General features: G+C 42.9%; 1 protein-coding gene across 1 annotated transcript; it reads left to right on the forward strand.

The window, feature by feature from the left end:
* Nucleotides 1-6823: 6823 nt before the first annotated feature.
* On the forward strand, nucleotides 6824-10620 carry LOC308124881 (homeobox protein Hox-B6a-like). Its single transcript, XM_080488238.1, has 2 exons — nucleotides 6824-7505; nucleotides 9235-10620. The coding sequence occupies exons 1-2, from the start codon at nucleotides 6941-6943 to the stop codon at nucleotides 9510-9512; spliced, it is 843 nt and encodes a 280-aa protein (XP_080344364.1). The 5' UTR covers nucleotides 6824-6940; the 3' UTR covers nucleotides 9513-10620.
* The last annotated feature ends 2585 nt before the right edge of the window (nucleotides 10621-13205 follow it).

The raw sequence follows: 13205 nt of genomic DNA on the forward strand, positions 1-13205 counted from the left end.
ACGTGGTCAGCCTATCTTACTTTGTAGAAATCATCAATGAAATTGTGATTTTCCAGCAAGTCGTTGTGTTAACCAGAGTTCATAAAGCTTTGTGTCGGTTCCTCCGTGGAGTAGAAAACGGATTCACGCTCTCTCTCAGAAAAATCAGCCGAGGTGCTGCGCTTTCCTCCACCAAAACGCTCTGGCGCCATCTAGCGTCGCGTGGACAACAGTACCAAACCAGACAAGGACGCTTTTCCTCCCTCAGGTTACACACAAAGGCTTTCAGGCCGAGTGTTCTGCCGTCACTGCAGTGCACGTGAGCAAGAAGAAGAGCGCGTGTCTGCGCACATGAGCACGCATTTGTCTTTTTTTTTCTTCCCTCTGTTGGTTTCTGTCTTTCACTCCGCCTTTGATGTAAACATGCAGGGAGACAGATTTGTGGCACTGGAAGAGGGAGAGGAGAGAGAGAAAGAAGTTACTCTCCCTCGTTTTCTCTTCAAGGTTAGGCCTGGCTGCTGTTACACTGTGGTGAATGAGGCGTGGAGAAAGTCGTGCACGCGCACTGAAACACGCAAACACAACTCTAGTTGGAGTGTGTGTGTGTGTGTGTGTGTGTGTGTGTGTGTGTGTGTGTGTGTGTGTGTGTGTGTGTGTGTGTGTGTGTGTGTGTGTGTGTTCACGGAAACAGACGCTCAGGATTTGTGCTGATTGGTCAGGGTCGTTGTTCTCAGTGTACAGATGCAAACCGCCGCGCGACTCTTGAGTGTTGCACGTGCATAAACATCATACATTCTCCTTGCCTCGTGATTTCATCATTTTTCCAGGCGTTCTGTGTTCAACACTAAATCTATGCATCCAGGTGTGTGTGTGTGTGTGTGTGTGTGTGTGTGTGTGTGTGTGTGTGTGTGTGTGTGTGTGTGTGTGTGTGTGTGTGTGTGTGTGTGTGTGAGATCCTTTGAAAGGCCCTTGTGTTGTGCAGACTGGGTGGGGGTGAATACACAGAGTTGTATTTAATTTATGACACCAGCTCCATCTGACTTTAATCCGACATTCAGAATCTACTGAGTGCATTAAGATCAGATAGAAAATCAATATTCCCTCTCTCATCTTTTTTTTTTTAGTTGACATGCAAATACTTCGATTGGATTTTCTGTGTTGCGAAAATTTGATTACCAGGACGGTAGTAATCCTTCAGAGGGGAATTCCATATTACTGTTATGATTATCACTATTATTTTCATTATTCACCAGATGTATTAATGTCTCATTCACCGATAGTTATGAATGAAGTTTTACTACACGGACTTTACTCGCATTTTGCTCATTTGGTTTTAGATAACTTAAATTAAAACTAAGTCATTATTATCAAAGAGCAGTGAACACACTAATACGTTTTATTACTATTATTATTATTATTATTATTATTATTATTATTATTATTATTATTATTATTATTATTATTATTATTATTATTATTATTATTATTATTATTATTATTAGGTGAGTGTGTTTGTTAGATCCTCCGCCCGCTTCAGGAACTTGTAGAGGAACAAGCGTCGCTCCCCGTGATGCCGCATTCATCTACCCGTTAATGTTTAACCGGCTTCTGGCCGATGCCCTCCAGTAAAAGTCGAGTGAAGTGACCCAGAGCGCGTGCTGACGGTACCTGAAGGACGCGCTCAGCCCTGGAAACCATTTACACATTAACACAACCACAAGCACGAGTGCACAGCAGAGTTTCTTAATTTCAAGGGTTAAAAACAGAGTTATAAGATATTCAAATATACAAGTGACCACCTGACCACGTTGTTTGTGAGAGCATTTGTCTTTAAAAAAAAAATAAAATCAAAAAAAAAAAGCAGTTAAACACTTTAATGAATGAATAAATGATTGAATTTCTTTTCCTATGACTTTGAACAAACAGATTTTTTCTTCTTCGCAAATTATAGTGATAAATTCACCCTGAAAAGATTTATTTTTTTCAAAATTTGGATTTAAGTCTGAAAAAGCCTGAATGTGTTTCAGAAAGACGCTTTTTTTCGCCAAAAGTCTCTCCCGTAAAATTATAATTGCAATTTATTTATTTTTTTTAAATTAAGTTGATGATCTTAAATGCGAGGTTTGGTTTTGAGCGTGTTTCCTGCAGTAAGCAGTGAGACTGGCGCTCGGAGCGGTGCAGCGGGACAAATGAACCGCAGATGAACTGGACAGAACAGCGCGTTTGTTCCTCTGCTGTCTGTTTGCTGCAGGCCTGTTTTCCACTTCGTCGCCATTCCTCGGGCTTTACAAGGAGTCATAAAGAGTCATAAAGCCATAAATGTCCCGAGTTCTCTCACACGCACACACAAAAGCACGCCACGCACGCACGTGCACGGGGTGAAAGAGGGCCATAAAGCCATAAAGTAACAGTCCAGCTCCTTCAGCTTTAATTGTCGATAATCTCTGAAGTTTCTCAGATTCCTGGAGCTTCTGCGGAGACTCTCAGCTGTTTATTTTCACTGCAGCACAAAATCACGGCTGCACAAAGTCTGATTTACTGCGGCGGGATGTGAATATCCGCTCTACGCGACAAAACTATGCAGTGAACACCAGCGGAGACGCATCTGCTGTTCTGATGTACAAACTAATTTCTTTATTACTGTTGTTCTTATTATTGTTGTCAATATTAGCACCCTGTAACACCTTGACTGAATTAAACATGTGGAAATGGTGCATTCATGAAAATACCACAGCCTTGGTTTTTAGCGCAGTGGTGCACATACTTGGAGGTTAACTAGCGTAACTGGATTTAACAGTGTAGTAACCTCGTCGTTTGTGCGGGTTTTGTTGCACCAATCTTGTCAGCCGTCGTGCTGTTAGTTTCCAATACTGCCAGCTTAGTTATATCACTAGTGAAACCCATCGGCTGCTGTGTTTTGAAGATAAAACAAATGTGCCTTTTACTAATACTGTACAGGTAAATAGTCACCTGGAGCGTCACAGATGTTTGTTTGTTTTTTTAAATTTTTAAAATTTTTTTTATCTTATCCTGCATATTGTTCCCATCCTGCTACACACGAGGGCCTTCGCGGGTTTCTCCTACAGTCTCTGTAGTCACCTTCCATGATAAGCAAAAACGTGTTGTTGGGTCCAATTCTTCGTCCTCATGGTTCCTTTTTTCTTTTGGCGCCGTTTTCGAAACTGCAACACACCTGCAGAGACACACAGGGAGACATAATGCCCCCGTTAGTCAGTACACACACACACACACACACACACACACACACACACACACACACACACACACACACACACACACACACACACACACACACACACACACACACACACACACACACACACATACTGTATATATATTAAATATTAAGAATATATTTAGTTAGTGTCTGTAATTCTTTTTGTCCTTCTATATACATCTACACATTTTCTTTAACAATACAGTGTGTGAATACTATATTAATTTTGATTTAGCACAGTAATGTTGATATTAATATTATGTATTTTTATTTATTATTATGTAATTTATTTCTTTTTAAAATGTCAAAGATATCGCCAAGCTTCATCGGAGTGGTGTGTTTCATTTACCCTCATTCTTGTGATTTCTCCACCTTTTTATTTGTTGTAGACTTTAGATTAAATGAATATTTCTTAATCAGTTTAAATTTTAGAGATTTTCTTAAATAACACAAACTTTTTGTAAATATCAACTCATGAAGAGCTGTCAGGAGAAAATATTATTCCCCGACAGTCCAGTGGAGCCCATGAATTTACCACGCGTGCTGCCAATCAATTCAGAACATGGTAAACAGGTTTAAAGCGCATTTTTAATCCCGCGTCGTTGCTCCACACAGATTTATCTCCGTTATTACTGCTGTAACTGCTACATTAAACAGAGCAGAATATGTCACTATCTGTCTGGACGTCGTATTTCCCCCCCAGGCGTCTGCAGGTATGATATTACTCCAAAGACACAATCATGTTAAGGCCGTGCTAATGCGCACGAGCTGTATATAGGCTGCAGTAATGGTATTACCGTCCTGTGTGTCCCAGGCTGTGGAGGCCAAGCCTGTCCTGTCCCGACTGTTACTGCTCATTAATGATTAAACCACAGGCAGCTCCAACACAATGCTGCTGCTTCCCGTTCCCACAAAGCGGAGAGGAAGAGAGGAAACGCAGTGTCCTGCCTGCAGAGAGAGAGAGAGAGAGAGAGAGAGAGAGAGAGAGAGAGAGAGAGAGAGAGAGAGAGAGAGAGAGAGAGAGAGAGAGAGAGAGAGAGGTCAGGATGAAAGTTTAAAAACGAGATTCTTCATCTGTCTGAGTGATCCTTCACAGAAAGCGAGAGTCCAGTATTGAACTTATCTGTTCTCTGAGCAGTCTAACTTTAAAAGAAGACGCGGAAGGAATGGATGGGGAGGGAGTGTAAAGTAAGAGTAAAAATAGAGCCTTTGTCTCTATTTGTCAGTCGGACTGTCTGCAGCTCGGCCGGGCAGACAAGTCCGAGCCTGTAAGGGAAACGCTGAGAGAGGCTGAGAGAGGGAGACTTATTTATGGCTGCGGTTATTTTACGACCTCAGCGACACATATTCCGTTTGTAAGTGCGAATGAAAAGCAGAGCGACTTCTTTTTTCCCCTCCGCTCTTCCCTTCTTCACTCTCTATCTTTCTTTTAAAGACGGACAGGGTGTCAGTGGACATGTTTGTGAAAAAGATTTGATCAACTAGTGTGTGCGTGCGTGTGTGTGTGTGCGCGTGCGTGCGTGCGTGTGTGTGTGTGTGTGTGTGTGTGTGTGTGTGTGTGTGTGTGTGTGTGTGTGTGTGTGTGTGTGCGTATGTGTGTGAGAGTATTATCTTCCCGGCAAATATTAATGTACGCGACCATTTGTATCATTGTCCTGTTCTTTATGGAAAGCATTTTACGCACACGATGGCTATGCATAACAATGACGTCAAAATTTTTAATCCTAATTTAAAGTGCTAATTTAAAAAAGGCTCATGATTCTATGAAATATTATCAATTTAATCTTCAGCCTGATGAGGCTTCTTTTTGCATATCTAAATAGTTACATGGCTCCACTATTATCATTTAAATAATTAATTTTTTTTTAATTGTTAGCATAGCTACATTGTCAAGTAGTATTTCAGTTGTTGATTGTGTTTCTTTTTCTTTCATTTTGAAAAAAAAAAAGGAAGAAAAAGAATATTTGAGAATAAACTATATTATGGCTCATTTCGTCAGTTGTTTCAGTGTTTCTATGAAAATTATCTTGGAACAAAAAGAACGAATTCCAAACTGAATATGGAAAATTTCTGTGTGTTTGCTTCCTCTCCTCTTGCGTTTCAGTGTAATCAGTGTCACAGTGGAAGAAAATAATAATTCACAGCTCACATTGATCAAATTGGCCGGACTCTTGTAGAGCAGGACGTGGCTTCATTTAGGAAATCTTAGACTTTTCAGGCTCCAGCCTGAGCAGCGGACACCTGAACGTTTCACGGGTTCAGAAATCAAACATTAACAGCTACCAGACTATGCTCAGAAAGTCCGCTCCAGATTAGTTTTTTTCTGATGGAAGAACGGGATGGTGAAAGGGATGATGAAAAGCTGTGGTGAGGATGTAAATTTGCCCCCACCGACTAAAATACCAATTGAGAATATACAAACACCTCGATTACACGAGTGCAGTGCCCATATTGTACACACACACACACACACACACACACACACACACACACACACACACACACACACACACACACACACACACACACACACACACACGCACACACACACGCACACACACACACACACACACACACACACACACACACACACACACACACACACACACACACTAATCAGGACCGCACATGCGCGCTCCAGCTGTGATTTACGCACGACAAATTCATTTTAATGCGGTCGGTATTATCTGCAAAGCGCCGGGAATATGTTTTATTATTCTGTTGCCTCCCCTCGGGGAAAGCGTGTGCGTGTTCGTGTGTGTGCGTTTGTTTGTGTGTGAAAGTGATAGAGAGAGCTGCTGGGTTTTTATGTGTCCAACAACACCAACAAGAGACGGAGGGAGAAGACACACCGGGAGAGAAAGAATCAATTTTACGCACGGAGGATTCCGTTGTGATTGCGCAATCTCACCGGGAAACCGGAGGAAGATTAGAAAGAGATTGGATTAGAATTAAAAAAAAATAAAAGGGAGCGGACTGAAATGGGAGATTGAAGAAGGGAAATAAGAAGGGCGAGAGGTGGTGGTGTTTCTGGTGGTGTGCGTGTGTGTGTGTGTGTGTGGGGGGGGGGGGGGGGGGGGGCAGTAGTTCCCAGACCTCCTCCTCCCTCGCCTTTCTTCCCCCTCCTCTTCCTCCCCTCCTACGAAAAGGAAAAGGGGCAAACGAATGCCAGGCACAGAAGCTTCTCATTGGTCAGCAAGAGGTCAGCTGGTCTCCCCCCTACCCCCCGCACACACCCGTCTCTCTCTCTCTCTCTCTCTCTCTCTCTCTCTCTCGCTCTCTCTCTCTCTCTCGCTCTCGCTCTCTCTCTCGCTCTCGCTCTCTCTCTCTTGTCCCCCACCTACCCTCCTATCCCTCTTTCTTTCTGTCCCACACTGGCACTCAGCCACCCCTGTACCCCCCTCCCCCGCCCCTCTCCTCCTCACCCTCTCCTCCCAATCTGCGATAAACTAAGTGATAGCAGCAGCAGCAGCTCGTCGGACTGTCGGCTATAAAACACAACAAATCATAAAGTGCAGGCAGGGGAAGGCAGAGGAAGGAGGACGGGAGGGAGACCGTTAGCCGTGTTAGCCATTAGCCTCCGTCTACTCCTCCTCCTTCTCCTTCATAGCGTGGACCTTGTTGTTGTGTTTGTCTCGTGCCCTCCTGTCCTGTCCTCCCCTTCTCTTCTCATCTCATCTCTTCTCCTCCTTCTTCTTATCCTTCTTATTCCACTTTCTCCTCATGAGTTCTTATTTTGTCAACTCCTCTTTCCCGGTGACGCTCCCGGGAGCCGGTGGAGGCGGGCAGGCGGCGGCAGAGTCGTTCCTGGGTCAGATCCCGCTGTACTCTTCGGGATACGCCGCCGACCCTCTCAGGCACTACCCGGGGGCAGCAGCCGTCACGGCGGCCGCTGCCGTGGCATACAGCGCCAGCGGCGGCGGCACTCACCAGGACAAAGCGTACGCGGCATCCACTTACTATCAGCAGGCAGCAAACGGAGCGTACGGCGGGCACAGGGCGGGAGCTACGGGTGTGGGGGGCACGACCGGAGCCGGTGCATGCGACTATGCCACCGCAGCGGCGGCGGCGGCTGCTGCAGCAGCCGCGGCCGCCACCAGCTTCTACCGGGATAAAGAGCATCCGTGCGCGCTGGACGAGCACCAGCTCGCGTTGAGCCAGGACGGCATGCACCGTAAACTGGACTGCACGGGGCTCGTTGGGAAGGGGCTGTTCGGTGAAACGATGGATGACAAGCAGGCGTCCACCCCCATTTATCCGTGGATGCAGCGGATGAACGCCTGCAACGGTGAGTGTCGTCTTCTTCCTCTTCCCCTCGTTCCTGCATATTTTATGATCCCCGTCATAAAACTGACGTTTGTTTCCTCTGTCAGCCTTCCTTCTCTCTTTTCCCCCTCCTCCTCTCTCAGTAGTTGCTTTATGATCCCCGTTTGTTGGCCTGTCAGTCAGTCATGTGCTCGGTATTTTATTGTCCGTCATAAACCGGGTTTGTTTGGGTTGTAGCTCCTGTTACTGTATATGACTTGCTGACCGACCAGCTACCGAGCAGGGGATAAAAAGTTCGAGGAAAAGCCTGTCAGGCCGGCTGTTGGATAAAAAGCGCAAATATATACAGACGCTGAAAATCTTTATGGAGCAACTGTGTGGTTTTCCGTCATTGGGTAATTTGAAATGACCTTTAACACAAGTAAAACAAATAGATATTTCAACAGCCGCATTTCCTGAAGTTAATTTATGTATTTCCTTTGTGGAAACTTTGATATCACGTTACAGATAAATAAAGAATGATATCACTTGCTACTGCTGCTCTCTCATATCACCACTTTCCTTCTCTTATCGTATTTGGAGCGTGCGTCGTTGACCTTAGACACTCTCATCAACATTGGATAATTATGCAATCTGTAAAGTTTACCAAGTTCTCAACTACAACGAGAGTTCAACTTCCAACTAAAACTATTTTATAATACATCTTTCCGCAAAACAAGTGCATGTGTTCCGATTTACACTGCTGTGTGAAATACAGTAAAGTATAGAGTTACTGTCGTGGGAGTCCCTCTTGCTAACCGGACTGCTTTAGTTTAAGAGAGAAAAACGGTCCGCTGATAGTAACCTAAGTAATGGTGGATGATGCACAGCCACTGTTGTACAAAAAGCCCTGCAGGACAGTCGGAGATATGACAGATGGGGTGGAAACAGACAAAGAAATATAGATTAAGTTAAAACGCGCAGCGCGGGACTGTAAATGACAAGTTGGAGATGGAAATGACAAAAGGAAAGAGAAAGAGAGTGATACACCTCCTCCTCCTCAGTGCTCCTCCGTAATCTGGTTGGGCTGAGTTTTTATTTATGGTATTTGGGCTTAGATGCGTTCAGTGAGAAGCGTGCGGTTTGAATGTGAGATCGATACAGAAACTGAAGCCGCTGAACTGACAACATGGCGATTTGTTTACCACCAGGGGCCAAAATATTGTTAGTGGGGATCAGAGGATAATCCGCACTGGAAGCTGATCTGATCATCACCTGGGGGCATATTTATTATTATTATTATTATTATTATTATTATTATTATTATTATTATTATTATTATTATTATTATTATTATTATTATTATTATTATTATTATGTCCGAAAGCACACAAGTCCTAACAATAAACACGTGCATGTTGTTACTCTTTCTTCATTTGCAAACAAAAAACGTGAACACGATTTTCATGCTCGAGCAACAAAGAATAAATACTTAATAGAACACATTCAAATGGTTTCTGCAAAGTTAGACGCATTTTGGCACAACCACAAGGATTAACAGATGATTGATTAGTATCTTGATCCTCAACTGCAGGGTTGAGAATAGAATAGAATAGAATAGAATAGAATAGAATAGAATAGAATAGAATAGAATAGAATAGAATAGAATAGAATAGAATAGAATAGAATAGAATTACCCTGCTATAGTTGCTGGGTTGTTACTTTTGGTTAAAGTGTAACTTTGTGCGCGTTTCTTCCATCCCCTGCCTCAGGGACCTTCGGCAGTCCCGGGAGACGCGGGCGCCAGACGTACACGCGCTACCAGACGCTCGAATTGGAGAAAGAGTTTCACTTCAACCGGTACCTGACGCGGCGGCGGCGGATCGAGATTGCGCATTCGCTCTGCCTGACGGAGCGGCAGATCAAGATCTGGTTCCAGAACCGGAGGATGAAGTGGAAGAAGGAGAACAAGCTGATTAACTCCTCTTCGTCGTCGTCCTCCTCCTCCACGATGAACGGTGCAGATGAAGAGGAGAAACGGACGGAGTAAGAGAAGTGGAGGGAAAGAAACTGATGTAAGACACGTGACAAAGGAAGAGGAGATGGAGGAAAAGACATGCTGACATATTTCTCTTCACACCTTTCAAAGTATGTCCAGACCTTTGTCTGGTGTTGAAATTGTGGGGAAACGTATATTATGATGCTTCGTTTTTTCAATGTGGGTGAGGGTGGCACGAACTTCTCTAATAATACCTGGCCTTGCAGACTTGTGGTCTGATATTTGAAAACGATGTGTGATATCTGTGACTGTGATAAGAACAGATGAGCTGTAGAAAAAGATAGAGCGAAACAACATTGTACAGATCAGCTGCTGGCGGGTCAGAATACAGCATCAGAAATAATAATTGAAAGGTTGCAAATTGTTTTGGGACACAAATTCTTGCTGCATTCCAAAAAATGACTCTGTTGTTTAGTTTTTGATGTTGGTCAAACACACTTCCTTTCTGCCAAGCACTTGTTTTGAACCTTTAGAAGTCGACATCCCACAGTTTTCACCCTCCCGGGTTAGTTTCTTGATATTTAGTAAACGTGCTGTGTGTTATACCTTTGATTATCCGTGTATACACGCTCTGCACACACGCACACACACAAAGCAGCATCGGGAGGAAACGTAGCTATTGGAGATGTATATCTATGTCCTCTGGTGTTCATATTTAAACTGTATAGAAATAATTGGGGGGAAAAAACACAGAAAGGGACTGGGGCCGAAAAAAGATATCTTTAACTTATTCTGGCTTTAATCTCAGATGTCTGGAGAAAAGAGTCAAATTTTCGCTTGCGCTTACTCCTCGGGAATTCTAAGCAAAAAGTCAGAAAAAAAAATCAAGAAAATTTGTTTGTGGCCCTTGTCCTGTCTCGTTTAAAAACACCCTGTGTGGTGGAAATAATGTAATAGCGGGTGGGGGTAATTTAACCTTTACAGTGGGTTTCACTTTTCCAATATGGGGGATTTTGTGAGGGCGGGTGTTATTCTACTGATGTTAATCTCCAAACTACCTAAAACATTGAAGAAATTGTATATTTTATGGATTTTTACCTTGTTTGTTTATGTTAGTGTTTTGTCGAGTAAATTACGTATACTACCTATGAGAAATGTCAAATAAAAGATAAAGAAATGTATGGAGAAAGGTTCTTTTTTTTGGAAAAGTAGCTGAGTTGACAACTTCAGGCGTTCAGTGACATTTAGTCCAGTGTTAAAAGCGAATAAATTCTGGTCGAAACGTGTCCAGTTTATGATTTATAGGCCTCGTCCACCCGCGCTCAAAGACTCATAAACCTTTTAGCCTCTTAACTCCTGAGTGTGAAACATGCACGCATATATTTACGGCTGGCGGGGTGAGAGGGAGCCGGGCCGGAGCGCAGAGCGCACCGCGCTGTCCGGACTCCTCCGGAGGGGAAGCGAGCTGCAACTGCTGCTGCTGATGGCGGCCTGAACTAATTGATGGTCGCACCGAGGGAGAGAAAGTTGACCTGTCCTCGAGCCAGACACGTCACACACACACGCGCACACTTCAGCCAGACAAAGTGGACAATGTCCTCGTGACCCTTTGAACTCCTCGTGTCCTCTGAGTGACCGACGCGCCTCCGCGCGCTGCGGCGCACACAAAGCGTCGCTTTTCCACACTAGTTGATCTCGTGCAAATCATTTGCTCTTTCCACGCACCGCATGAAAATAACAGTATTAACCCAAACATATTGGTATCATTTATTTCATGAAAACTTAGTAATAGCATGAATTATGAATTTGAAATTACACAATACCGTTATCATAAAATCATTTGGCTTGTATGAGTTCATGACGCTCATTTCCATTAGTTATTTTAACGTTATTGTTGCTGTAGCATGTGTCTGTTGGAGAAACACTAAAATAAACATACTGACTGTTCGTGCAGCTAATGCAATACTAGAGCGGCTTTTCAGCAAATAATTAAAAGCTCAGCAGCCCGAGCGCCAGAGGAGGTTTTGTTTAGTTTATATGATGAACACTGGAGTCCGCAACCTCCTCTGGAGCGACTTCCTGAAGTTTTAACACAATTATATCTAAATAAACATTTTCATCTTATTCTTCCACTTGTAGTTCAAGGTGACATTTAAAGTGACGAAAGGTTGAATAGTTTATGCAATATTATCTGTGTCTCCTGCACGCTGCTTTTCACTTCATCTGGGTTTCTAAAGTCATCTCTTGGTAAAATAGTCATGATTGATCAATTTAAAGAAAAGTGTCAAAGGAAAATAGACACTTTCATTCACTTTAGTGACAACCTGCCGCTTCACTTGGAGCTTTTGAGATGCACAGAAACTATTGATAAATTCTGATGAAGAATAAAAATAACTGAAAGCACTAAACAAAACGTGCTAGGAAAAAAGCGAATCAGTTAAAACTGCTTAAAGAATAATGTGTGTAAAAATGATCTACCTTTCAAAATTGACGTTATAAAACTATTAATGCCAGTGAAGGCACAGTTCTTGTGCCTATAGCAAAACTATAAACAGAAAAATTATACACACTGGATTATTCTCATTTTACATGTTAAACAGGTTTTGTGGCTCCACACTTGCTTTGTTTTGGTAGAAAGTGACAATAATGGCCCTTTTCAGTCTTAAATGTTGAGCAGACCCATGATCTAAACCAAAAGCACGATTGGATCAATAAATCAGTAATAATGAAATGGGGTTTTCACAACTCATCCTGTACAGAGATAAATTCTTGGTTACTTTAGATAAGGCTTCTTTTACTGTGGCCGAGAGACGGGTTGCAGGTTCATGTCTCATGGTGGTTCTGCTGGAAGGCCACTGGAACGCTACAAACTCTACACTACCAGATGTTTCATGGTGGAAATGGTTTCATTTTGACGCAAAGGGATAATTCCATGGATGAGACACGAACTACATACATAACCTTTGGATTTGTCAGATTTTTGGAAAAGTATTTGTGAAATGGTGAATTCTAAGCTCATATTGCTTAAATGTGCTTTCGAGCAGTTGTATTTCGGATAAGGCAAAAAAAGGTTGTCTTAGTTTGAGTCTGGAAGTGTCTACAAACATGTCAACATCTCAAAAATTCAAAATTCATTTGAGAAAAGCTTAAAAATCTCTGAATAAAAAGGCAACTTTTATTGAATTTTAATATAAAAGTCATAAAGTTATCCACAATAGATAAACCTCTCATTTTATTTTGTTTTAACTGCGAAAATTCACAACCCTGAAGCATTCCGGATTTTTGATCAAACTGACCAACCCCCCCCCCCCCCCCCCCCCCCCCCCCCCCAAAAAAAAAACCCACAAAGGTTGACCAAGAGATAATCTTTACGGTTTTCTACTTTTAAAAATACAAACAACAGAGCCTCTCATCAACAGCTGAGTTCTGTGAACCAGCATGGTCAATGAGCTGCACCACGGAGCAAACATTCAGTAAAGATGTTGGGAATCTAAATATAACGAGGGGAGTGCCTTGAGAAGTGCATGCCAACTGGGTCAGAGCCTCCTGATGTCCATCACTGACCAGTTCTAATCTTGGTGTGTTCGAAACACAGCAGGCTGCTGGTGTAGTGTTTATCTCCAAACTCCAGTGGTTAGAATCATAAATCTCATACATGTCGAGGAGCTTTTCAGGCCCTCTTGTAGTTTTTTGTTTTGTTATTTCCCTGCTTTAAAATACTCTGGATGATTCCCATTCCAACTG

The sequence above is a fragment of the Lipophrys pholis genome (genome assembly GCF_963383615.2).
Source record: "Lipophrys pholis genome assembly, chromosome: 19".
NCBI lineage: Eukaryota > Metazoa > Chordata > Actinopteri > Blenniiformes > Blenniidae > Lipophrys > Lipophrys pholis.

Bases quoted from the DNA above. Each gene is read 5' to 3' on its own strand.
- LOC308124881 (XM_080488238.1), top strand. From the start codon at position 6,941: ATGAGTTCTTATTTTGTCAACTCCTCTTTCCCGGTGACGCTCCCGGGA. The intron at 7,506-9,234 runs GTGAGTGTCGTC...CCCCTGCCTCAG, and splicing joins GCGGATGAACGCCTGCAACG to GGACCTTCGGCAGTCCCGGG.